The sequence below is a fragment of the Tiliqua scincoides genome, chromosome 9 (assembly GCF_035046505.1).
Source record: "Tiliqua scincoides isolate rTilSci1 chromosome 9, rTilSci1.hap2, whole genome shotgun sequence".
NCBI lineage: Eukaryota > Metazoa > Chordata > Lepidosauria > Squamata > Scincidae > Tiliqua > Tiliqua scincoides.
In genome coordinates, this window is record NC_089829.1 from 23,351,838 (window position 1) to 23,379,207 (window position 27,370).

The 27,370-nt window shown below is 47.0% G+C and overlaps 1 protein-coding gene across 2 annotated transcripts in view; it reads left to right on the forward strand.

The window, feature by feature from the left end:
• Nucleotides 1–27,370, forward strand: part of ANKRD11 (ankyrin repeat domain containing 11) — a 185,081-nt gene that overhangs the window by 130,677 nt on the left and 27,034 nt on the right. For both annotated transcript variants that reach the window (XM_066636764.1, XM_066636765.1), the window contains exon 4: nucleotides 2,631–2,769. In XM_066636764.1, coding sequence (XP_066492861.1) covers nucleotides 2,631–2,769 — 139 coding nt within the window. The remainder of the gene's footprint in view (nucleotides 1–2,630; nucleotides 2,770–27,370) is intronic.

The window sequence follows — 27,370 nt, forward strand, 5'->3', positions numbered from 1 at the left end:
TCATGTGGGAAGCCTTCAAATGCAGCTTCCATAAAAAATGGCTGAAGTTTGGGTTGACTGAGATGTGCAGTCTCTGGTGAGAGAGGGTCCACTAGTGTGGACTTGGCCACCTTGGATTTCATGTGGGAGTTCCTTTCTTGATGTGCCCCCTCAGTGAGAACATGCCTGATGTGAAAGGTCCTGCACATTGGAGGTCAGAGTAACTTTCCCTGTGGAGTGCATCTTTGACATGGGGGTACATCAAGAGAAGGAGGCACCCACTTGTTGCTGTCTGTTGGAGCAAACGAAGTCTGTAGTCTGATGTTCATGGTGCTGTTTAAAGCTTTGAGTCTGTGAGACCGAGCAAGTGTTACAGTGGGGTGCTCAGCTGTTCTGGGAGTCTCTCTTAGAGTGTTCTGCTCTGGGAAGGAGCGGCCCATGGTGCCATTTATTCTTAAAGCACTTGTGAAGTTTCTGACAAATGATATTCCCCCTCCAATATTTGTGTGAGAGGTTTTCCATAAAAGGCTCCAACTTACTGAATTCAGTCATCTAGCTGTTATGATTGTAACAGATGCTTCTAACAGATTGGGGTTTTAGAAATTGTACCCTCCCTTTTTGAGGGCTTTGAAATAGCAGTCGTCGTCCCCACTCCCAATGCAGAGCCAGAAACTGCTTTGGGATTTGCTACTCCTGTTCATTGGGATCCCACAGTGGCAGTGGCAAGTCTGAAATATCCAGGGAAAGGGGTGTGTGGATGGTCTGGTCCCAGTAGCAGATGGCTGTCTTTCCTTCCTGTTTGGGGAATAGTGACCTTGCTTTCCTTTCACCACACCTCTTTCAGCACACAGAGGTGACTTGTCGATGTGGACGGAATGTGTGCTCTTTTTCTGACTGGAGTCCTGGCCCAGTAGGTGGCTGAGAAGTTTGGCAGCAGTCTGATCAGTGCCAGAACATTGAATTCCTCAAGCTGATAATACTGTGTGTCACAAGGAAAAAACCTCTGCAGTTTTTTTTTAAGATTCCATGTTTATTAATCAGTAGATGAATTTGCTTCCTAGAAACTTCAAGTACCTTTTCAGGAGGTGGGAATGTACTGAAACGTCTTAAAAGAATAAATAGTATCCAAACCAGAATGGTTGTTCCTGAGCTCTGATCAGATCACCTGCACAACAGAGTACATGGGCATTCATTGTGAATGGTAGATGCAATCGCTAATTGCACACAACTGTTTGGTATAACTTTACCAAGTGCTGCTGCCTTATTAATGTTTTAAATCTTCAGGAATCTACTAGGTCTCTTAGCTCTTTCCAGATAATTGATTGATATGTGTTTGGTCATTAAATGGGATTCAGATTTTGTGTCCCAAGTAGGCATTTCTTTCCCAGGACTCACCCAAGAGACTATTGTTGGGGAAAACTCCTCAGCTGCTTGTGCCATTGAAGTTTGAGCTGGTATCTGAAATGCAGCTGGATCTTTTGGATGCTGTTTATTAAGTTTCAGTGAACCACACTAGTCTCTCTTGAACCAAGCAGAGATCTTAACACAAAGAACATACTCACAGGGGATGCTGCAATTGTCTAGTTTCAGGGCAAACATTTTGAGAAGTCTTGTGAGTTTCACCTCTACAGTGAAACTTGACCGCAGGGGTATCAAAGTCAAATTGCCCTTTTAAATTGCCCATTGGAGCCAGGGTGGTAGTTGTCTGTGATTTTTGCCTGAGTCATATTTGTGAAATGAATGAAGCTTCGGCACACTTGAAGCAATTAAACTTTAGCTTCCTTTCAAGCCCCCCCCCCCCCCCAAAAAAAATGCAAGTTCGGATTAGACCTGGCGGAGATGAGCTGTGCTGCTTATTGCAGGTGATGTTGCAGACAACGTTCAGTGGGTTCTTGTGGCACCTGTCCTTTCAAAGCACTCCAGATCACAGTGGTCCCCCTGGCTGGTAGGTAGAGTGCAACCATGATATCCATTACAGGTCCAGCCTATTTATACGCGAATTTTTTATACAAGGATTTGACTCAACACATATGGCCCCTACAAATGAGAGAGAATGTGCTGATCCTTGGAGAAGGGGAAAAATGCATCCCTTTAAAATCAGTTTTAAAAACTGAACAGTCCTTTAACAACAGCCTCCTTAATGAGGGGGGGGGGCAGCAGGCTAACAATCCATCAATCCTCTCTCTCCTGCAGACCCCTCCCTTCCCCCAGCACATGAAAGAAAGATGATCACTTTGCATTGGTGAAGGGAGGGGCTGAGTGAAGTGCTGATGGATTGTCTTTTTAATGACTCTTATCTTAGAGTCAAAAGGTCAGCAAGGTTGTTTTTCAATCACTGGAGCAAAGAAACTTTGTTTTTTAAATTGATTTGCTATAGTGCAAATAGTTTTTTATAATTTTTTTTATCCACTCTGAGTGCTTGGAATGGAACCCATGCGAATAATTAGTCTCAACCTGTACATGCAAACTGAATATTTTTGTTTGCATTTCACCTTTGATAATGTGCAGACATGCTTGTTTGGTCTATGAACACAATCTCTGTCAATTCTATAGAACACAGGTCTCTCACACACCAGATTTGCTTAGCCAAATACGATTTTGCCCATACTTTGGTGCTGTTGTGAAAATCTGCATTTTTCTTTCCTCCTTAGGATAAAGATAAAGTTTCTCTAACCAAGACTCCAAAATTGGACCGGAGTGATGGCGGCAAAGAAGTGAAAGAGAGAGCTACAAAACGGAAGTTGCCTTTCACTGTCGGAACAAATGGAGATCAAAAAGATTCGGATACAGGTAAGGGAGAAGGAGTATTGCAGCTGCTTCTGGGTTGAGTGGTGATAGAGGAAATGGCAAGGCCAGCCCACCCAGGATAGAAAGCGGGCTTTTTGCTTTCTGGGCGAGGCTTGCTTTTTTGTTTTTGACAAGCCGTGCTGGGAGGTCTGGCAACCTGCTGTTGCATATGGCATTTTCCTTTCTCCTCTCACCTCACAAGCGTTTTCTCTGTGTTGACTTGGATGTCTTATTGTCTGGGCAGGGACTGCCCCAAGCGATGCATAGCATGCTGTTGGTGGTGTTATTAAATGTATTGAATAGTCGTTGCAGACTCTAACCTTTGCCTGTGCCCGTGGTACTGAGTTGGCAGAATCAGGTTATACCTGTTTCTATGTATGCTGCCTCTCACTTTCTGAAGTTATGCTGATGTGAACAATGTGAAAAGCTATGTTAGTGCAACTGAGTGAAAAAGGGGGTTGCAAAAGCTTGTAGCCATACTCCACTCCCAAGAAGGTGCTGTTGCTTAACTTGCATATGCCACGTGTCAGTTCCTGATGTGCGCAAGAGGTACCAGCGTGGTGGTTGGAAGGTAACACACAATTGAGAAGGCAGTGGTTGTTTTGTTTGGGGGCAGAGTCTGAAAAGCGGCAGCTTACAAGGAGGAGAAGTCATGCAAATAGTACATTTTGATATGTTTTGTAGACATGGCTCCCTTTTCTAAGTTTTCTTTATGGCCCTTGCTGTTGGTGGATACTCTTCTCGACTAAAGTGCTCTGGCTCTTAGCGGAAGGGGAAAGGTAGTGAAATTGATGTGTTTTATTTAGCCTCCATAGTACTACAGCACTTTGCAAGACTGGTCACAGTTGGGAAGGTCACTGGCCATGCTCTGCTTTTCTTTGTCCAGCCTGTATCTGAAGCTGCTTGTGGAAATTGGGGAAGCTGCTTCCCCAAACCTGGGGAAGTTTGACCCTTTCAGTTCATACAGGTGCAACCTATTTATCCACGGATTTTTTATCTTTGCTCCAAGCAGCCCAAAACACTGCAAAAAGGCTCCACCTCAAACAGGCAGGGAAATAGCCCTGGAGCCATGGAAGAGGTTCCCCTTGCAAAGGAACAGTAACACTCTTGAAGCCCCTGAACAGCAAAGAGGAGAAGGGGGGGGGCGGAAAACCTCTGTAACCAGAGCCAGAGCTCCAGCAAGATGGAGCGCGCTCTCTCTCTCTCACACACAGACAGACAGGGGGAGGTGTGGTAGCAACAGAGGGGATTGCTTTAAAAAACCCAGGGAGTGTTTGCCGAATCCCTCCCCAGATGGTGCAGGCTCTCCGTTCTCCAGCCTACAGAAACAAAACAGCCCAGCAAGGCTACAATCCTCTCCACACTTTCCTGGGAGTAAACCCCATTGACTGGAATGGGACTTACTTCTGAGTAGAAATGCATAGGACTGGACTCTTAAAAGCTCAGTATCCCACCTGTGGAAGAAGCGGGACAGCTAGCAACGGGAGGGCTGAGTACGGAGGAGGGGAGGGGCTTGATAACTGCTGCCTTAGTTTCCTTCCATCCGGAAGTGTCAGGCTGCAGCGTATTTGTGTAACTCTATGGAATTTAGCACAATGCGTTCTTTGTTAATAGAGCTGAGTCATGGAACTAACGTGGATAAATAGGCTCCACCTCTATGTAGCAGGTGTATTCTAGGTATATGTATGATCATTGTCTAGGAGAGCCTGCTTCATCATGTGCAAAATGCCTTGTTCAGTCCCAGTTGTCTTGATCGGAAGGCTCTGGGGTAGCAAGGTCAGAGGTCTTGAAAAGCTGAAGAGGCAGATGCTTCTGCACTAGATGAGCTGCTGATTCTGTTTAAAGTAGCTCCTCCTTGGGTTGGGGACACAGCAGTAAGCACAGTTTTTGCATGTATGAGACCCCTAGTCCAGTCACCGTAACCTCTACCTGAAGGAGGTAAAGGTTTCTGCTTTGGGAGTCTGGAAAACTGTTGCCAGACAGGGAGAGACTGCTTGATGGGAACCTAGCTAGAATGTTCCCTTATCTTAGCTTCTGACTTGTCGGTTCTGACTGTGCTGTCTTCAGAAATTTTGCTACTCAGTCCTTTCCTCTAAGCAACTCCAAGCCCTTTTCGGTAAAGTCTGATATATGAGACCAGTTTGGAGGACTTGCAGGGGCATATGAAGCTGCTTCATACTGAGGCAAACCATTGTCTGCAGTGCTGTCTGGCAGCAGCATTTCAGGATTTTGGATAGTAGACTTTTCCCAGCCCTACCTGGAGATACCTGGTACTGAGCAGGCTTTACGCATCCGCAGGCTGTACTCTGTCAGGAAGCAGTAAGCCATCCCTGACAGACATGTCTTTGTGGTTGTTTAGTATTTATATACAACTTTTCAACAAAAAGTAGTTTGCAAAGCAGTTTATGTAGCAAAACAAGTTGATAAATGGTTCCCTATCCCCTAAGGGCCCACAATCTAAAGAGAGGTGCAGAAGAGGCCCTGGAAAAGGCAGTATGCTGGAGTGAAGAGGGGCTGTTGCTCACCCCCTGCTAAATATGAGGACACCACTTTAGCAGGAGTCAGTCTTGGTGAAAGAGAGGAATTCTGTGCATTCTTGTTTGCCATGTGCTTCATTGTCAGCCTTTGTGTTGAGACCTGGTTCTCGGCCTTAAACCCTGCTAAAAGCTCTGGCTTTTAGTATGCATGACCCTTAGATCTGTCTTGTAGTGCATCCTTGTTTGTCAGAATGCCTCCTCTGTCTCCAAGGATTCTGTTTTCCTCAGTGTAAAAATCACTTCTAAATATACCAAAAGTGGGAATTACAATGTCTCACAGGATGTTGACAGGATTTTTTTTCTAACCCTGCTAATCAGAGTAGAAATTGGTGAAGCCTGTTGTGTAGCAATATGTCTCTCTCCTTGGAAACCAGAGGCATCTTCCATCACTTGTAAATCCGTGTGTGTCTTTATGAACATGGCAAACTAAAACAGTCTGAGAAGGTTGAGGTTGCCATCATGGAAGACAAGAGGAGGCCCGTTCCCCTCCATTTGTCATGACTGTAGGAGGTAGAGCTCCAGTTGGGTCCATGTAAGAGGCTCTGCTCCCCTCACCTCCAGAGGGTCCTGTGAACCCAGCTTCCCCGGGCCTCCCAATACCTTTATAAGTCATTAAAAATGCCACTTGTTTCATGGAGAAACCTAAAGTGACTTTTTTAACCTCTAGGGCTCCGTCTAGGGCAGCCATTTTCAACCAGTGTGCAGTGGCACACTGGTATGTTGTGAGTGGTCCACAGGGGTGCCACAGAAATTTGAGGGGTCATTTATTAGTAGGGTCAATGGAAATGTGAGTACCCCACTGGCAGCATGGTGTGCCTTGTCAATTGACAAAAATCTGATAACAAAAACCTTGACAATTTTAGTGCCTTGTCAGTGAGATTAAAAAGGTTGCCATGAGATTAAAAAGGTTGAAAATTACTGGTCTAGGACATCCATCCGCAGCCTCTGCTGGGCTCAGAGGACTCCCCAGAGGCAAGGGGAGCATAGCTCCCCTCAGCTTCAGAGATTGGGGGCAAGGCATTCTCCTGTATTTGTGGTTCCAGAACAGAACCCTTGCGCAGGACATGCCTGTATTTCCTGTATTAGTAGTGTGTGTTAAGAGGAGGGCAGTGTGAATGTGCTGTGCCCCAGTACCTTTGATTGATCAAATTGATGGGGGGAGGGGGGAGGACTGCTGCCACCCCACCCCTGCTCTTTTGGTTAAACTTTAACTCAGTGAAGCCCAAGTATGTACTTCCCCTGGAGTCAGGAGTCACCTCCAGGACAAATCAAGCTTGGCAAATAAGTATGCAAGTGGGAGTGAAGAACTGGGGCAGGGCTTGGGCAGGGCTCGCATCTGGCTGGGTGAAGGACCAGAGTTCAGTGACAGAGCAGCTGTTTTGTATGCTGGAGACCCACTTTTCTGTTCCTCTTTGCACAGTCTCCAGGGGAAAGGGTCTTGAGGTGTGAGGCAGAGAAAGAGGTTTGCCTGAGATCTGGGGATGCTGCTGCCAGCTGTAGGAGATGGATCAAACAAGGTGGGCTGGTGGTCTGACGTGGCAGGAGGCAGCTCTTGAGTTTACTTTCTCCTGCGAGTTGTCTACTGGTGCAAAAAAGGGGTGAGGAAGGGTGTCAGTCAAGGACCATGTCTGAATGGTTGTTTTTTTTTACTCATTCCACTTTGGTCTTTGAAAAAGCAAACAAAATAGTAACAGCTCAGTGGGAAGTACTTGGTGTGGCCTGCAAATGAAGCTAGATAGTCAGCAAAGAGGATGATGCATCTTGAACTTGGGCAGGAGTCACTTTAGAATCAGAACTTTGGGTGATACTTTGGGAGATACTCTGGGAAGCAAAATGGCAGTTGCTTCCGCAAAGTTTTATGAATCGAACTTATGACCAAAAAATGGGCCGTGTCCTGAAAATGCCCACGTTCTCCCCTCATCCCCCTGATATGGGGTTTCCTCTGTTTTCCACTCTTCTTGCTCTCGTCTGATAAAAAGGTTCCAGACCCCTTCTCCCGCACCCATTTCCATTGGGAAGGTGCAGTGAGGATGCAGTTCTGCGTTCATGAGAAAAGGTCTTGAAGTTCTCAGTTTGAACTGGAAATGCTCAGGGCTTGCAGGGCCTGAGGGCTGCTGTGTTTAGAAGGAGCAATAAGCAGCTTTATTTTTGAGCTGCATTATTTGCATCTTGTTGTGACGTGTGTTAAAAGCAAGTGCTCTGAATGCTGAACAGAAGTGGTTTCCCCCCACCTCAGAGTTTCTTGGCATGACGCACAGAAGAGATGGCAAGCATACACTGCTCCATTTAGATACAGGAGGTTGCTTTTAAGCCAGTCACGGTTGGTCTCTCTGTTGCAGTACAAAAAGCTCCTAGAGCTTCTCTGTGGGCAGGTAAACCTTCTTCCCTTTATCAGATTTCTCAAGCTGCTGAATTGTGTGTTGCGAGGTCAGCAGTGGGTGCTGTGTGTTTAGAAAGCATATATTATCCAGAATGATAGAGTAGCTTTTCATTTGGCACTGAAACTCTTGAGGCAATTTCCTGCCTAGCTCCATGTAAAAATACCATGCTGTCTGTTTGGGGTATCTGTTACAACACTATTCCATGTTTTGGGGGATCAGAGCATTTTCTCCCCTGCCTGCCCCCCCACATCAACATGCTTCTCATTTTTCTCTCTGTTGCTGCCCCCAACAGCCTTCCAAATGTGCTAGAAATATTGGCCTAATTTACCCCCTCACTTTGTGCAAGCGTATTTTGCATATAATTATTCTTGCTGCATCCAAGGTGGCAGTGGAACAAGAAAGCAGAGGCCAGGAACATATTTCAGAGATCTTTCTCACTAATGCAGCCTCAGGCGGATCTTTGGTGCTGTGTTGAGACAAGAGCTTGGAGCTTGTCCAGATCTGAGTGCAGCACTCTATTTCTCTGAAGCCTGTGAGGGGGGTGTGTCTCGTCAGCAGAAGATATCCACCACAATGGAAGGGCTTTGGCGTGACCAGTGAGGCAATTGCAGTTGGTCAGCAGGGGAAGTGTCCCAAAGTTGGCCACTACTCCTGTGGGTCCTCGCTCTTGCCTCGTTTTCCCTGTGCTGCTGGCTGAGTCATGGCACTGACTGGAAGGTGCCAGACTCCTCCCCCCCAAGCCATATGCTTTCCTTCTTTCTGTGTATCTGTCTTGTGTCATGTGCTTGGCCTGTTTTTCTGCTCTTGCTGTTTCAGGAATGCTTGCAAATGTTTGACATGCTCCTTAAATTAAACCCTGTTGAACGCTTTAACATATGTTGGTGACTCACAGCTGAGGGTGCCCTTGAACCTTTAATTTCTGGTAGTTGGAAGGTGTGGCTGTGGCTTTCAGAGCTCTGACTCCCTGGGAACAACAGTGAGAGAGAGCGAGAGGCCTACTTCTTATACTAAGGCCTCCAGAAAATTTAGATTTTCATTCTGGGTTTGTATAGTTGCCTAGAGCAGGGGTGCTCAAAGTTTTTGGCAGGAGGGCCACAACATCTCTCTGACACTGTGTGGGGAGCCAGGAAAAAAAAAAGAATCAATTTACATTTCAAATTTGAATAAATTTGCATATATAAATATATTAGAGACAGAAAATGAATGAATGAATTCAATCCAGTTTACGATTCCATTCACCCTAATTGGGGCAGGGGGATCTTCATGCCAGTTTATGATCCCATTCACCCTAATAAGGGGGGGATCTTCATGCCAGTTTATGAACCCATTGTCACACACACACAAATGGAGGGGGGATCTTCCACACTTTCACACACATACACCCGCCTACTCACCTGCCCGATCGCCCTCCCTCATTTGCTTGGGCTGCCTGCCTGCTCGCCCAGCTGCATGCCTACCTGGCTGCCCACCTAACCACCCTTCCTCGCTAGCTAGGGCAGCATGTGCTGTTGCTGCCTGCCTGCCTTCCTGGCCGGCTGGCCAGCCAACCAGCCCTCCCTCCCTCGAGACATGCTGCGGGCTGGGCTGGGCTGGGCTCCCCTTACTCCTGCCGGATCTCTCTCTCTCTCTCTCTCTCTCTCTCTCTCTCCTGCACTCCCCTGGCTCAGGTTGCAGGAGGAGAGGGAAGCCAAGCCCAGCAGCAAGGCAGGGAGAGACCTCTCCCCCCCCAGGAGATCTCTCTCTCTCCTGCAGTCCCCTGGCTCAGGTTGCGGGAGGGGAGGGGAAGGGAGCCGAGCCCAGTGGAGCGGAGCCCAGCCCACCCCATGGGCAAGGCAGGAAGAGACCAACTGACAAGCGCGTAGGGTCTTTTATAGTGGGAAGAAACCTGCAAGTTACTATAATGGGAAGACCTATATAGATCAAGTTACTATAGTGGGAAGACCTGCAAGTCTCACGTTACCTTCTCACTATAAAAGGCCCTGCGCACGCGCTGGGCTTGTTTTTCCTTCGCTGCCACTGAGCTCAGTGGCAGCGAGTGAAAGCAAGGCGCGGAGCTCGCATGGCAGGCCAGCACTTGCTGGGGTGAGGGGCGAGTGCCCATTGGAGGTGGGGGGACCACCTGGGGGCCGGATGGGGACCTGCAGCAGGCCACAAGTGGCCTGCAGGCCGGGATTTGGGCACCCCTGTCCTAGAGGGAAGTGTTATTTCGGCCCAAGTGAGAATTGGGAGTTGTAGAGCATTAACACCCCACCCCCACAGTCTCTCCCAGGTGGGAATTGTGTGCTTAACTTGCATTGTTTTGTGCTTATGGTAAGGAAGCCTATCAACAAATAGCATATGTATTAGGAAAGAGGGAGCCATGGAGTATGGGCGCTGGATTATTTAGCAAGTGAGTTGTCCATTCCTCCTTGCCTATTCTCAGGGGTGTGTGTGTGAGAGAGCTAGAGCAAGTATGAGGCAGAGCTTAGTGATTCATAGGGAGCTGCCTGATACCAAGTGAGACCCTTGGACCATCGAGTTCAGTATTGTCAGCACTGGCCGGCAGTTGATCTCATGGTTTCAGGCAGGAATTTTTCAGCTGTGGACTTGTGTTGCTAAAATGGAAGGAGGGGAAGGATACGCACCACCCCAATCTACGAGCAGAATAGACATGTTAAACATACAAATGGTGCCCTGCTCACTACAGTATTTTCTTTCATTCCCTCATTCATCAGACAGTGGCAGTTTAAAGTCATAGAACACCCTCCCCCTCGACTTTCTACTGAGCAAGGACCTGAAGGGCTCATAGGAAGGAAGAAGCAATGTGTTGATAGCCAGTGGGAAAGAGAGGCCAGATTAGTCTCATTTGCAGTCAGTCTCAGCGCCAGCATGCCGCATTTTGCTGGCAGCATGGGGGGGAGGGGGAGAGCTTCTCCTGTGCTGCTAGGGTCAACAGGGTGGACACAAAAGCAAAATTTGGGGAAGCCTTGAGCCAGAAACCCCAAGGGAAAATTTCACATATCAGTTGGAACTTAGCCAAATGGCTGTGACCACATGTATTGTGTGTATTGAGCTCTGGCCAGCAAAGGATAGGCTGTCCACTCTGTTTTTGTTGGCTAGTCATCTTGGCATTTCAGTTGCACCAATAAAAGTTTGCTTTATGTGGCTAGTTGCAAGAAGGCAGTTCAGAGAGACATGCTTCATAAAACTTAATTTAGGGCACCCCATGTTAAGTGACTGTAGTCTTCTGTGCAAGGGTTTTTGAGTCTTATACAGTATATGAAGCATGTAGTATAGGTTGCAGTACTTAGCTCTGACATATTTTCACCTCTCCTACGAGTAGATTATCATTCTTTCCACATTACAACTGAAATACCATGACTTGCATCAGGTAACCCTGGCTGAACTATCATCTAAAACAGTGCTTCTCACACATTTAGAGCTGGGGCACACTTTTTAGAATGAGAATATGTCAGGACCCACCAGAAGTAATGTCATGACGAGAAGTGACATCATCAAGCAGGAAAATTTTTTAACAATCCTAGGCTGCAGTCCTACCTGCACTTACCCAGGAGTAAGTCCTAGTTACTGTCATTGTTAAAATAATATACTGTACATAGTAGCTTGCTAAAAGTACAGATCTGTAACATTTTCCCAAATGCAGTCACATACCATGGTAGCATCAAGTCTAATATATTAAAAATAAAACATTGAAATGAATGGGGACCCACCTAAAATTGGCTCGCGATCCACCTAGTGGGGCCTGACCCACAGTTTGAGAAACACTGATCTAAAAGTTGGTCCCAGGATCAACATTCCTGCCACTGACTACTATTAGAAACCTGAATTCTAGTTTTGAAGGAAAAGATCTGTTCATCAGTCATGCTCTTTTTTTAAAGATTCTCCCTGCCACAGTTTTTCACCTAAAGATCTCAGAAACATTTCCAAGTATTAACTCATTCCGCATCTCTCCTGAGATGTAGGTGAACTAATTATTGGCAGACCTCAGGTCAGTCATGCTTGGCTCATGAGGGGAATGTGGCAGTTGTCTACCAGCCCAGCGCAAAATATCACAGTTGACTGCCACAGGAAGGAAGCAAAAAAATTCCACGTTCATTGGGAACTGTGGAAGAAATTTTCAGAAGGCAGAATGCAATTTAAACTCAGTATGTGGTAATCTGATAACTGCTGCCCTGAGATCTGTCATTGGGAGATTGATCATTAACCTGCCTTTTTGTCTGTCATTCTAGCAGCTGCAGATTCTGCCTTGTCATTAAGCTGCCTGAGGTTGGTGGGGTTTTCCTGCTGTCTTTCCCTGACTTGGTTATGGGCTATATTCTGCAGATCAGCTCTAAGACAAGAGGTGGGAGTCTGGTTCAGTTTGGATGCTGTACTTGGAGGAGTTTGCCTGAGGTACTGATGCTGTGACTGTGAGAGAAGCTGTGGCCCTCTTTGTGACCCAGGTTGTTCTGCTGCTGCAGTACAGCTCTGCTGTCTGCTTTAGAATCACATTCAGTTGCACTCTGGACTCCAAGTTCTCTTCAGAGCTTGTGACTGAATGGACTAGAAAGACCTGATACATGCACATAGGTGATAAGAGTGATATCTCCACAGAGTGAAGCCAAGTGTGTGATTCCCAGTTTAAGTGGCCAGGGGAATACATTTGCTATCTCTGGTCTACCCTGTGTGATATTGTCTTGAGATGCACATGTGCCATGGGGTAAACTGCCACAAATTAATAGTCTGTGAGAGCAAACCCATCATTCATCCAGATTTGCTCTTACTTCAAGGTTCTGTGTTCTAGTCTGACAGGAAACCTGCCTCAGGTAGATGAGGTGGATGAACCTACTGGTGTTAAATGAGTGGTGCTTTCCCAACAGCTGCAAATATCTGCTAAGAGATGAATATTATTATCCCCACATTACACATGGGAGATGGAGAAGGTGCAACTTGCCAAATGCAAAGCAGTGGAGTCATACCTGTTCTGAGGTTTGGACTGGGATCAGCCATGTGAGGAAAGCACCTATTGTGCATGTGGGTGGTGGTCCATAGGTATATATGTATGTTTAGGAAATCTAAATGGAAACCAGAATGAGGGGTTGGGTTGCTGTGTGGCACCTGAAGGCTTAAGCAGTACTGTTTGTAGTTTTGAATAGACATGTAGCATCGTGAGAGCAAGAAACATTTTTTTTTTTTTAAGTTGAGGCTTTCAGGAATTCTCTTCTGCACCAAGGATTGGATTCCAGGGCTGGAAAATTGTTTCAGTGACCCAGGTGCCATTAGCAAGTTCTTAAGCACTTGATCAGCCAGGATTTTTTTCTGCCCCAACAAATTCCATGGGAAATTGCTGAGAGAAACACCAGTTAGTTTGTTGTGTTAGTGATGTGCCAGTTTTGGCAGCTGCTGCCACCATCAGAGTTGCATTGCAGCATCAAGGTCCAGTTCAGCACCTGCTGTCCTGGCAGGAGAAGTCTGCACGAAGCACTGACTCTGAGTGCCATCCCTTGGCGGTCCTGCCCTGGGCTGTGTTACAGCCTGGGTTGCTGTGTTCACCTGAGCTGGACCCTTGTGGCATTGAAGGGTGGACTGGGGTGGACTTTGGGGCCTTTTCAGAGCACTGCTATGTTTCAGCCTTCTCTGCTCTAAGCATGAAGTGGGTTGGTGATACTAATTAGCGAGTTAGCAATGCTTGAGGAATCAGATGAACTATCAGTGATTGTTCATGTGTGTTCTCTCTCTCTCATGCACGCACACAGGCTTGTTCTTTCAGCTTACTTAAATGGCTGCTGCTGATGTGTGTTGCACCAGCTTCCATGGGAACAGGCTTGTTAGTCACAAGTTACCTAATTGTCTGGAGAATCCGTGAGAGGCGAGTTGCTGGCTTGTTGAGAAATATCTCTCTGTATGAAGGCTGTTGCTTGTGTGGGTTTGCTGGCTTTAGTGCCATCCGCGCAGCTGTGGGCACGAATGGGCCGTTCTGCCCCAATAGGCCTTTCTTCACTGGTGCCATTTGTGAAGAAGTGGCCCTTCTCACCTAGCAACCATAGAGAGAATGAATCCTGGAGCCCCTTCCTTCCAAGCCACACCCCACAAAGCATATTCAGTGTACTGAGACCAGCACGCATCACCCTTGGAGATCGCAGCACGAATTACTCAACCAGCTGTGAAATTTTGGCATTGAGTGGCAGGTTATGTGGAGGAGGGGGAATGAAAGGAGAACTACCCAGCCCTGGCAGCTTCCTTCCTCAGAGAAAGAGATGGAGAACAGGCCTGAGAGTCAGAAAATAACTAAAAAGCCATGAATACAGGCCCTTTCCTTGTTGCCTGTTACTCTTAAGAAATGCATCAAATACCAGCATCCTGGTTAGGGAATGAGGCAGAGAAGCTGCTGCTTCTTGTTTTCTGGTGGGCAACAGTAGAACTCAAAAAATATTTCCGATTCCTTGTCGTGAGAATAATTTTTTGAAGCCTAGGCAAGGATAGAAAATATTTTGGCAATCTCAGGCAACTATAAGTGACTAGGTATCTGGCAGGTGATTCAGATGCTGATATTTGCTTTAAGTACCTGGCAGGGAGAGAAAGTGGGGTAAAAAATCTCTAAATCAAATCAATAAATATCTTCCTGGACTTTGCTCAGGCATTTTAAATCTTCTCCATGTAACATAATACGATTGTACGTAAAACAGAACTTGTGATCCGTGCTGATCGCAGACAAGATTGTAGCCTCCACCATTGCAAAGGAGTATGTTTCAGCTGCTAGGTTCATAGGAATAACTTTTGAATGAACGACATCTTCTCCATTCCAGGTGTGTCTGCAGGGACCGTTGGGGAGCATCTCATTTTGAGTGTCTGAATGGTCCCTAAAATGATTGCTGTTGGATTCTGAGGACTGTGTTGTGGTTAGTTTTGATGAGGCTTTTAATAATACTGGGATTGGTCAAAGCAGGAAAATCTGACTTGTGCCAAGATACTTTGGTAGCTCAGTTGCATTTTGGTGGGTGACTTTCCTCCTATTCTTAAAATCCCGTTTAAAAATTGGGGGAAGGGTAGAGAAGTATTACCATCTTAATTACCTGTTTTTAAAACAGCCTTGTTGTGGTATGGGAAGTCCATTGGTTTATCATGGAGGCTGTGCCTGGGTCAAAATATTCAACACTTTGGCAGAATTTATCATGGAATCAGGTGTTGAAATGGGTAGCATTCAGGTCTGTATATACTTATACCATTAGAACAGCTGCTTAGGTGAAATGCCATTCTGGGTCAAAGCAATATTTTGAACTTCTAGGTATCCAAATCCAATTTCTTAAGGCACTGACTTCAAGTTTCAGCATTCCCAAACTGCCAGTGTCCTTACAGCAGTGTTTCTCAGGCTGTGGGCTGCAGACCAATTTTTGATGGATTGTGGGTTGCCCACTGCAACCAGGAAGCTGCAGAGTAAAGTGGTGCACAACTGACTTTATTGGCCATGTCAAACTGCTTCCTGGTCTGAAAATCAGGTCATGACCCACCGGTGGGGCCATGACACATAGTTTGAGAACTGCAGCACAATGCAGCCAATGAAGCGAGTTGCTCCATTTTACTCCACAGCTTCCTGGCTTCAGCGGGCCCAGTGTTCACTGCAGATGATGCAGTGGTTCATCAGGGTGAGAAGTTTGAGAATCCCTGCCTTACAGTGCTTAACACTTCTGCTGTCCGTCTTTGTCAGGAAACATGGCCACTCTTTCTTCTTTCCACCATTTTTCCACCTGAAACCAAACCTTAAATGCTTTGAGTGCCAGCCTGCCCTAGTTCCCCCCCAAGCATTATTTTCCTGCTCACCCTGTTACCTTTTGATGTGTGTTAACTCTGCCACTTGGCCCCAACTGCTGGCTTGCCCGGCTGTCTGTTTCCTGAGATTGGGCAAGCACTTGCTGTGGTCTTGCCCCCCTCCAATTTGATTGCTTCATGCTAGTTCCACACTGCTTTTACATGTTGTTGCAGGTTCTTCTGACCGTGAGCCCATTCTTTTCCTGCCATCTCTTCTCTTTCCTGGGCCATATGGATGTGCATTTTATATTAACCAGCTTAACCATTCTATATTGTTCATAGTCTTTATATAGTGTTTTAAGACATTTTGATTTTTAAGACTTTTAATTTTAATTTTAATTGGTTTTTAAGACTTCATTTTGTTGTGGGTGTGTGTGTGTTCAGAGTTGCCTTGTGCTTGTGTTCTCAACAGAAAAAGGCAGGATAAAAATCATTTAAATAAATATTGGCTCTCTCCCCATGTGGATTCCCTTCCCCTTCCTGCTTTCTTGCATAGCTGACTCTAGAGGCTGGGGCTTATCTGCACTCTGTCCTTCCTCCCTCTAACCTCTGCTGCGCTTGGGTAAAACCCGCTTCCTTCCATCTGAACTGACATTTTGCTAAAGTGCAAGCCTTTCTGTGTGCCCATGGTAAGAATGAGTCACACTCTGCACATGAGTCTGTGAATAAGAAAAGCAGGGCCTATCTGGTGCTTCCTCCCAGGGGCATAATCCATCCTCCCTCACCTTCTGTGCAATTCTAATTTATTCTTACTGATCCTTTGTTTGTCTGCCTGCTTGGGAGTAGACTCTTGAAAATGAAAGCCCTTCTTAACAGGATCAGGAAGTGGTCTCTCCCCCACAGCCTGTGTAAGTGTAGGCGCTGTTTGCCAGACCCTCCACCTGTGCTCCTGTTCTTCTGCGTGTGCCCCCCCCCGTGTCTGCATTTTTCGAGGAGTTAAGTGTGGGCGCCATATTTTTGTGAAAAACGTTGCTTCTCAAGCTCCTAACATTGCTTCTGGAGCTCACAGGCTGCAGAGCCTTTTGTGGCTTAGGGCATCAGTACTGGTATTTACTTCATTGCTGTTGCTTTTTATTCTCCTTCCACGGGCTCTTTCTCCCTCCTCCATCCTGAACCAGGCCTGTGGTTTAAGTTCAGTGGTGCTGTGCATGAAGCAGCAAGCAAAGAAATGGACCTCTGGGTAGCTGCCTGCTGGGCAACTCTGTGTACTGGAGTCTAATGTAGACCCAAGAACCATCTTCAGGTAAACAGGCAAGGCTTTTATTGTCTTCAAGATACACTCCTGCTTCATTCCTTCACCTGAACCATGGGGGATTTTCATGTTTAAAAAAAAAAACCAAAACCAAAAAAGTAATTCCAGTTCTGTGTGGTGGTAGAGGAGCAGCAGACTCTGGAGCTCTTCTCTTGTGTGTCCCTCTGATGCCTGTGGTGACCCAGAGGGAAGATGGGAGGGTTGCATCAAGGGGGGAGTGAGTGGAACACAGTGAACATAGCTGATTTCCCCATTCCTAGGAGTTTGTGATGTTGCTACTTAATTGGACTTCATTCTTCCCCAGAACTAAAGGTAGTGCCTATGAATCAGAAGTGCATGTTTTTCCAGCAGCTGCAGATATGGCGGCTCCACACAGCAACTTTAATCTTATTAGAATATGACCCCAACGGATTGCATTTGCTAATAACTTCAGCTCAGGCCAATTCCATACCTGCCCCACAGCCAAACAAGGGATCGGTGGGGTAAATTAAATGGTACATGCTATGATGGAGGATGGACTGTGCCTCCTGGGTAGGAGGGCTCATGGGCCTCTGCTGCAGAAGGGGACAGTTGTGTAACCAGCCTGGAGCATGTGGTCCATGAGGCAGGGTCTGTATTGCTGTACTTTGCATGCCTGGATGCTGACTTTGTGGTTTTGGTGGTGGCCATGAAGGGTATGTATATGCTGGTTTTCAAGAAGAAGTTGTTTGCATAGATAAAGTAAGTAAATGGCTCCCTCCCTCCCCCCAAGGCTCACTATCTGAAAGACACCAGCAGCAGTTCCTGGGGGAAAAAAAAGCCATGCTGAGGTGAAGAAGGGCACTCTCTTTCTCTTGGACATGCACACACTGTTGTACTGGTGACTTTTGTCACCTCCTTTGACGAATTTGTAAAATAAAGCAGTTTAGCTATTTTAAATACATACCTCAGGAACATGCCATACTGTGGACCCTTAAACAGAGTTGGAGAAAATTAGAATGAGCCTTGAAGAGGCAAGGTCTTGAAAAACTATGCCTGGCTTATTTGGAACTAGAAAGAAGCTTCAGGGTGCAATCTTAACCAACTTTCCAAATCTGGCATAGCTGTGTCAGTGGGGCATGTGCTGCATCCTGCAGTTGGGGGGCAGTCATAGAGGGCTCCTCAAGGTAAGGCAATGTTTGTTCCCTTACCTTGGAGTTGCATTGCCTTTATGTCAGTGCTGGAAAGGTGGTTAGGATTGTGGCCTTAGTTAAGTACCTTTGCATGTGTTTCTAGTGGAGAAGCAGTTTAGAAGCAGTGAGTGCCATGTCCTCCTCCATATTCCTACCCTGTCTGTGACTGAACTGACTGGGCTCCTTTCACATGCGTAAAGTAGACTTAGATGTTATATGGGTTTCTGACTGTGTGATGCTGAATAACATCAGACATCATCTCAGACTGAGAGCAAAATCCAAAGTCCAGCTGAAATGTCTGCGTGACTTCCTCTTTGCCGACGATGCAGCTGTCACTACCCACTCTGCCAAAGATCTCCAGCAGCTCATGGATCGTTTTAGCAAGGCCTGCCAAGATTTTGGACTGACAATCAGCCTGAAGAAAACACAGGTCATGGTTCAGGATGTGGACTCACCTCCCTGCATTACAATCTCTGAGCATGAACTGGAGGTTGTCCATGACTTTGTGTACCTTGGCTCAACGATCTCCGACACTCATTCTCTCGATACCGAGCTAAACAAGCGCATCGGTAAAGCAGCTACCACGTTTTCCAGACTCACAAAGAGAGTCTGGTCCAACAAGAAGCTGACGGAACATACCAAGATCCAGGTCTACAGAGCTTGCGTCCTGAGTACACTTCTGTACTGCAGCGAGTCATGGACTCTTCGCTCACAACAGGAGAGGAAACTGAACGCTTTCCACATGCGCTGCCTCCGACGCATTCTCGGCATCACCTGGCAGGACAAAGTTCCAAACAACACAGTCCTGGAACGTGCTGGAATCCCTAGCATGTATGCACTGCTGAAACAGAGACGCCTGCGTTGGCTTGGTCATGTCGTGAGAATGGATGATGGCCGGATCCCAAAGGATCTCCTCTATGGAGAACTCGTGCAAGGAAAGCGCCCTACAGGCAGACCACAGCTGCGATACAAGGACATCTGCAAGAGGGATCTGAAGGCCTTAGGGATGGACCTCAACAAGTGGGAAACCCTGGCCTCTGAGTGGCCCGCTTGGAGGCAGGCTGTGCAGCATGGCCTTTCCCAGTTTGAAGAGACACTTTGCCAACAGTCTGAGGCTAAGAGGCAAAGAAGGAAGGCCCATAGTCAGGGAGACAGACCAGGGACAGACTGCACTTGCTCCCGGTGTGGAAGGGATTGTCACTCCCGGATTGGCCTTTTCAGCCACACTAGACGCTGTGCCAGAACCACCATTCAGAGCGCGATACCATAGTCTTTCGAGACTGAAGGTTGCCAATACACTGATGCTGAATAAAAAAGAACTGTGCCCTGCAATGGCTCATGGGATGAGGGACTTCTAGGGTTCTCAGTACTTCTTTGCTGTTGAACATTCGGCTGAGTTAGTCCTCCTGCTGATTTTCTGGGAGCAGATTCCAAGTCACAAATGTTGTTGTAAAATATGGAATAAGATTTCCTTTACAATAACTTCTGAAGCTTGGAGAGTTAGAAACAAGCCAGACACCATGAGGCTTTGAATCCAGAGTACTGCACAATTCAGTGCAATTTGGGAAGGAAGGTTTGGCTCTTTATAGAATGGTGTGTGTCGAAACTGTTGCTATCCAGACTACCTTCAAGTCCTCATTGCTGTCCTGCCCCAGCCGATTTCCTTTCCATTTCCTCTGTGTTGTAGTCTCCACCTAAGGCTGATGTGTTCAATCTGTGCGTCCCACCTCCTTAGGGAGGCGTGGCTAGCCTCCAGGGGTGTCACCAGGCATCTTGGGGAGAGGGGCTGGGCTGCCCTGCTGACTTGCTGCTCTTCTGCAGCTGTGAACAAGGTGGGTGGGGCAGCGTGAGGCTGCGAGGGCTGTGAAACATGCTGGGAGGAGGTGGGAGAGAAGGGTGGCTAGGCAGGCAGAGGTGCCGCATCTCATCATGGAGCTCTCTCCATGTGCAACCTTGCCCCAAGGACTACATTTCCCAGTGTGCCCCTTGCCCTGGGCATCCTGGGATTGGTCAAGGCTGGAGGAGAGAAGAGTTCGGAGGTGCTGCATCTCATCACAGGGGCGTTCCTGGCAGGCTTCAAAGCGGGAGGGAAGAGTAAGTCCTCCACTTGGGGAGCCCAGCCTGCTCTTAGTGTCCAATGCCCCAGCCTGCATTCCTCTGTCTTGCCTGAGAGGAACGGGATGGCATCTGCATGTTGGGTGTATGTGTGTGCGAGCAGTCCCCATCTACTTTGGGGTGAGTTGTAATCTTGCCGGGCGTGGCTGCAATCCTTTCCACACTTTCCTGGGAGTAAACCCCATTGACTCAAATGGGGGTCAGTTTACTTACTTCTGAGTAGACCTACATAGGCTTGGGGTCTGTGTCAGCTTAACCCAGGATCTTCACCTTCCTCTTTTTCCTCCCCCTCCAACAAAGAGAAAAAAGCCACTCCTGATGGCTTTGTCTCCAAAAATTATTAAAAATCAAAATCCCCTTTCCTTTTTAGCCACTCCCCTTTTTCCTCCTGCCTCCTTTTTTTGGGGGGGGGGTACTCTGTTGACTGATATTGTAAGACAAAAGGCACAATGCTAGCTAGGTCAGGGGTCGGCAACCTTAAACACTCAAAGAGCCATTTGGACCCGTTTTCAGGAGCCACAAAACCCTTTTGACATCTAAAATGAAGATAATACTGCATATATAGTTGTGGTTTTTTACTTTTATGCTCTTATAGGTCCCATTTTTATAATGTAGCTCCCTCTTTTAGCTTTTAGTTAGTTTTGTCATACATTCTTGTCCTGTGTTTTCAGACGCCTGGTCTTCTATGGTGTTTTGCCTGATTCCAAGGCCATTCTCTGCCTGGAGAATTATGCCCACTTTAAGTAAATTAGCTCCCCTTCTTTCCCCCAACAAATGACCCTGGTTCTGCCCTGCAGTCCTGCTGGACCCCACCTCCAGGGTTGCTTGCCTGTTCTACCTGCAGAGGTTCTCTCTCCTGCCAGCAGCCTCCCACCACTACAGCAGACCCTGGGTCCTCAGCAGGTCTGGGCACAGCAGCCACATTCCAAACTCCACTGTCTCCAGCAGTCCATTAGTTACAAAGTCAGTCAGAGTACCCAGGGCAGAGTCCAAAGTAAGTCAGTCAAATCAGAATATCCAAGTCAAAGTCAATAAGCCCAGTCAGTCTCCTCTCTAACCTGCACTCCTCCTCCAACCCACACCCCCCTTTCTGCCTCAGGTGTTCCTTATATCCCTGAGGGCCCTATTGCCTTCAAGTGGCTGCAGCTGTGCAGCACATGCTGCTGGGTGCCCAGGCCTTACCCTTAAAGGGGCCACTGCTGACACCACATCTACCTCCTCACCAGATCTTCCAGGATTCCAATACATATGGTTATGATATCTGCTTATCTTACATGGATACTAAAGAACTCCCCCCACCTTCCAGAGGCACCCTGCTGGAAGGAAAAAGACACAGACTCCAGAGGTGGGGAAGAGAAGAAGCCAGAGCTGGGGAGGGGGAACAGCCAGCTTCTGCCTGCCTGCCTGTCCTCCCTCACTCAGGCTGCAACCCTCTCCACACTATCCTGGGAGTAAGCCCCATTGACTACAGTGGGACTTCTGAGCAGACAAGTTGGTTGGAGCTCTTAGGTTGCAGTCCTCTCCACACTTTCCTGGGAGGAAGCCCCACTGACTACAGCGGGGCTTACTTGTGAGTAGACCTGCACAGGAGGAGGCTGAGGCTACAGCCCTCCACACCTTCCTGGGAGGAAGCCCCACTGACTACAGCTTACTTGTGAGTAGACCTGCACAGGAGGGGGCTGAGGCTACAGCCCTCCACACCTTCCTGGGAGTAGCCCAGGGACTACATCGGGGCTTGCTCTTGAACAGACCTGCGCCGGCTCCCACTCACCTGTCCTTGTGCTTGGCCATGAGCAGGCTCCAAGGCTGCCATCCCAGGCATCCTTTCCTGGGAGTAAGCTTCATCCACTGTAATGGGGCTTACTACTGAGTAGACACACAGGATGTCTCCTCAGCTGTGGAGGAAAAGCCTCTCCTTGCACTGAGTGGGGACCTGCTCAGGGAAAGGTGGGCTGCAAGGGCTCCCAATGGCTGAGGAGGAGGGCGTCCTGCTGGAGAGTTGGGGAAGGGAAAAATAGGGAGCTTAAGCCTGCAGAGCTGGCAAAATTGAAAAGGGAAACCAATGTGGGGCAGGTGGGGGTGAAGGGAGAGGAGGGCAGTGAGCTCAGGGGGTGGAGGGAAGCAGCCTGCCCTCCCAACACAGGTGCCTCCTGTTACCCCCTTTGCCACTTTCACCGGGAGGAGCTGCCGCATACGGCTCTAGAGCCACAGGTTGCCGATCCCTGAGCTAGGTCTACTCAGAAGTATGTCCTATTGTGTTCAATGGGGCTTACTCCCAGGATAGTGGGGTTAGGATTCCAGCCAAACAGTCTCTAGGTCTCAGTTTGCAATTAGCAGATATGCACAAAACAAAGTCTTCCCCTCCCCAAGCAAATCCATCACTTCCCCCTCCCTTTCCCAAACACTCCAGGTGTGCTGCTAACAAACTCAGGGCACAATCCTAACCAGGTCTACTCAGAAGTAAGTCCTATTTTGTTCAATGGGGCTTACTCTCAGGTAAGTGCGGTCAGGATTGCAGCCTTAGAATGCTGGCAGCCTTGTTTCTAGTGTATAATTATAACACCTTCATCCCCATTTGGGGGGTAACTGAGGTGAGGTGTTGTAATGGGGAGCCGTGGCCAATGGCTACAAGGATCAGGGGAGGCACAAACAGGAAAAGTTCAAGAACCACTGACCTAGGGGAACCCTGTCCCTGCAGAGCAGGATCTTTTCGATTGGTTTTTTTGCCTTTTTCTGACCCAAGCAGGAGAGGATGACAGCACATCCTCTGCTGTTTCTAGTCAGCGTTTCCCACCCCCACTTTTGTCCTTCCTGTTTACATGCATACTTGCCTATAGGCCAGTGGTGGGTCTTGCTGCTGCACTCCACTGACTTTGCCAAAAGTCCTTTGGGCAGCTGACAGCAGACTTAACCCTTTGATTCCAAGCAGGGTGGAGTGGGTGCTGTGGCATGGTTTTCTGTGACTTCTGCACAGGGTAGATGAAGAACATTTTTTAAAATGGATTTTCAATTAAATTGGATTTTTCTGATAAAATTTCAGTTGTAACAAGCGTGTCTCTTTAAAAATAACCTCAAAATATGAATTTAGTATAAACAAGTTGAAGCATCCAGTCTCTGAAAACTTAATCTTGACAGCCTCTTAAACGCAGAGTTAAAAGGGGGGGAGGAGAAATGTTGGATGTCGTATGTTAAGCAGGATAATTGCACAGTAAATCATGTTTTGTTTTTTATTATTGTGGGCTTTCCCACTAGTCCCAGGAACTCTTTAGTCATTGCAAATGCTAAAACACTGGAGATTTATTTTTATTTATTGTATTGATGTTTACCCCAACCCCCTGGGGCGCCCAAGGCAGCTCATAGACATAAAACAAAATAATGTCCTGAATTGCATCTCACCCTACCTAGGTGAGATGCAATTCATAACCCCACCTGGGTGATCTTGTTATGCCCTCCAGCAGCCTGAGCCCCAGCAGTGTATTCAATTCTGGTGTGCTCCCTGGGGCATTTGGTGGGCCACTGTGAGATACAGGAAGCTGGACTAGATGGGCCTATGGCCTGATCCAGTGGGGCTGTTCTTATGTTCTTATGTTCTCAATTGATGAACCTTTATGACTACCCACCAAACAGTAAAAGCAAGATCTTGCACTTGTGTAGCACTTTGAGTGTGCAGAATGCTTCACATGCATCATCTTGATGTGATGTCCTTACAACAACCTGTGAAGTAAGTTGTGTCTTGCATCTTGCAGCTGAGAGGAAGAAGCTGCATTTGCGACTTCATGGCAGAAGCAAGATTTGAACTGGTCCAGTCATGATTCTCAGTCTCTTGGGCACTGCACTACTCCAGCTTCCATGAAACAACATGGAACTCATGCTGAGCTCCAGTAGCTACCACAGTTGGTTCTGGAAAGTCCTGGACTGTAAAATTAATAGTCTGCATGTTCATTTAGTGAGATTTACTTCTAAGTGTGCATAGATTTCGGAGGCAATATAAAGTAGCAGTTGCTGGCAAGCAGGAGAGGTGGAGGCTGGATGTCGTCCTCGGGTCTCATGTGGGAGCTTCCCAGCAGCTCCTGGCTGGCTCCCTTAGGCAGCAGGGCACTGGACCCCGTGGCCCTTTGACCTGATCCAGGCAGGTGGGTCTTTGGCTTTGAAGGGAGTGATCTCATCCTTGCAGGTGTACAAAGTGCCCAAGAGAAATCTTGTCTTTTCTCAAAGCAGAAAAAAGGCTACATGTCCAGAGTTTTAGGGTTATACTCCTAGATGTAATTGAGGATTAACTGAATTTCATACCAAGATGCAGTGTCTGTTATACCAGCCTGATAGTGTGCATGTTTTTATTTTTAATGAACTTTGAAGTGTTGAATTTGCATCAATTCACCCTGCTTCTGCATCTTCCAGCAGCCTTATTTGTGCCATGACTTCTCTTGGTGGCAAGCTCATGTGACTGTCAGTTGAAGTCGGTCTCCCAAGGGTGCAGGATTTAATTCATTTGTGCCAAGATTTCGTTATATTTCAACTCTTAAGAATTTGTATTTCAGGTAAGCAATACAAGCAGCTAGTTAAAACCTTCCAACTTGTGGACCTTTGCTGCTCTTTTGACAAGTGCACTAGTACAGGTTGTGCATTGTTATCCATGGGGGTTCTGTTCTGGAACCAAGAGTGGATAAAAAAAATCAGTGAATACCAAATCAGTGGAAAAATAGCTTTAAAGATTCACTTCCAGTTTTCTTTATTATTGCCCCAGAATGCATTGGTATAGACCAGTATTTCTCTAACTGTGGATCAGGACCCACTAGGTGGGTCCCCATTCATTTCAATATTTTATTTTTAATATATTAGACGATGCTCCCATGGTATGTGACTGCATTTGGGGAAATGTTGTAGACCTGTACTTTTAACAAGCTACTATGTATATTCTTTTAACAATGATAGTAAATGCGACTTGCTCCTGGGTAAGTGTGGGTAGGATTGCAGCCTAGGATTGTTAAAAATTTTCCTGCTTGATGATGTCACTTCTGGTCATGACATCACTTCCAGTGGGTCCCAGTGCTAATGTGTGAGAACCACTGATATAGACACTCTACTGCAAGGGTGTCCAAAGTTTTTGGCAGGAGGGCCATATCGTCTCTGACACTGTGTCAGAGGCCAGGGGAAAAAAGAATTAATTTACATTTAAAATTTGAATAAATTTACATAGGTTTACATAAATGAATATATTAAAGATGAACTTATATGATTGAATGAAGGTCTTGCAATAGCTCAAGACCTATAAAAGGTCTAGAGGGTAGAGCCTCCATTTGCCTGAAGATTAACATCCACAAGGTCGCCAGTTCAAGGCCACCGGCACCGTGCGACCTTGAAGCAGCTGGCAAGCTGCAGCTGAGCTGTTCCATCTGCTCGGAGTGTGGGAGGATGGAGGCCAGAATGTTAAACCAGATCGAAGTGTAACATCTTGAATGTAGTGGTTCTTGAAAGAAAGAACCTTCTTTCAATTTGTAAAAATCCCTGCGTGGATTTAATAAGCCTGCCTATGTAAACCGCCTTGAATAAAGTCTTGAATAAAGACCAAGAAAGGCGGTATATAAATACTGTATATTATTATTATTATTATATTATTATAAAAGGCCTTGCACAAAGCAAGGCTGGCCTTTCCTTTGCTGCTGCTACTGTATCACAGACATGAAACAACAAGCAGTGGAGGGAGCCCTAATCCCACAGCTCACGCGAGAGGTCAGTCGCCCTCGCACTGAGAGCAGTTGCATTGGGCCAGTGTGGGTTCCAACAAATCTCCGGAGGGCCAGAGGCTCATTGGAGACTGGAGGCTCCCTGAGAGCCACATTGAGAGGGCTGCAAGCGGCCCCAGGGCTGGGGTTTGGGCACCCCTGCTCTACTGCATTCAGCCACTAGATGGGGTGAATAATGGAATGAAATAATTATTTAACAGCCGGAAGATAGGAAATTGGATTTTGGTGCTTTTTTTCCTTGTTACAAGGTATTTAAAGGTGGACCTTAGTATCATGGTGAGTCAGATCAATGAATACCAAGGTCCCACCTGTAGTCCCACCCTAGGTTAGGTTTGAAGGTTGCATTTGAAGTCTTTCATGTCCCATTTCTTATATTCTCATAGATCTGAGCACAGCTGGAATAAACAGACTGGAAGCTTGTGTGTTTGAAAATAGGAGTGGATACTTGCGGTTGGGTGGCTAACAGATATCTCTCTAGCGCTCTTCCTTATGGCTGCTAGAGTTGCAGTTATATCCACAACAGAATAGTAGATCTAGAAGAGTGCATATCAGGTGGAAAAATGGGCCTCTATTATCTTGCTGTCTTGCACATCTTTCTTGAGGATGCCGTAAGTAGTCCATGAGGCAGGCAGTTTCCCAACTCTATCTTGTGGAATGTTGGACCTGAGGGATCAGATGGACAGCTCTTTCACATACATTTCCCTTTTCTAGAGTAGGGTCTCTCTCCAGGCCCTTAAAACATGCCCAACTTTTTCATGACTTCAAGACTAGGCTTGCTTCAAAAGCCAAAAATCTCCTGAGCTTGATATTCATCAGCAGCTAGAAAACAAAATGTAGCAGCTGGGATAAGAACAGCCCTGCTGGATCAGGCCATAGGCCCATCTAGTTCAGCTTCCTGTATCTCACAGTGGCCCACCAAATGCCCCAGGGAGCGCACAATGAACTGTGTAAGTGGATCTGCTTTGGAAGCTGAGTTGAGTCATATATAAAGAAGTTTGGGGTTGAGCTAGGTGCGTGAAAGCAAGGTGAGAGAAGGTGGTAACAGAGGCTGTAGGCTATGTCCACAGACAAGGAATTGCACAGAACCAAGAGAGACCAATAGGAATGAGTGAAGCTTGTGAAGGAATTGGTCATGCTACTAGCAAGCCCAGTGCCATAGTCTGTTTGTCTTGCAGAGGCTCTCTATTACATCATGCTATACCTTGTACTGTGCTGCAGCTTAAAATTCCACCTTAAATGGCCTTCCCTGTAATTATTTATCTGGTGTTGCCCCTGTTTTTTTCGCTGACGGAGGCCTTGCCCTTTCCGGTGCAAGCAGTTCAGAATTCCCAAGGTGGAGCTTAACCTCTAGGCTGCAGCAAACTGTGACATATCTTCCAATTATATTGGGGTGAACATTCCAAAAATTTCCCTGATGTATGGAGCCTGACAAGCTTGTGGCATTTTGCATCCACAAATGATAGAGACCCTCTTGGATTACAGATTGGTGTCTCCCTTTCAAAGGTAAGGTGTCAAAGGAGTCAAGCAGCTCCTCCTAATCTCACTGCAGGCAAGCAGGCAGGCTGGGTGTCAGCCCTTGAGCAACCCTGGCCATTCTGCAGAATTGAACCTCTCCCAGGATCTTTGTTTCTCTCAGACC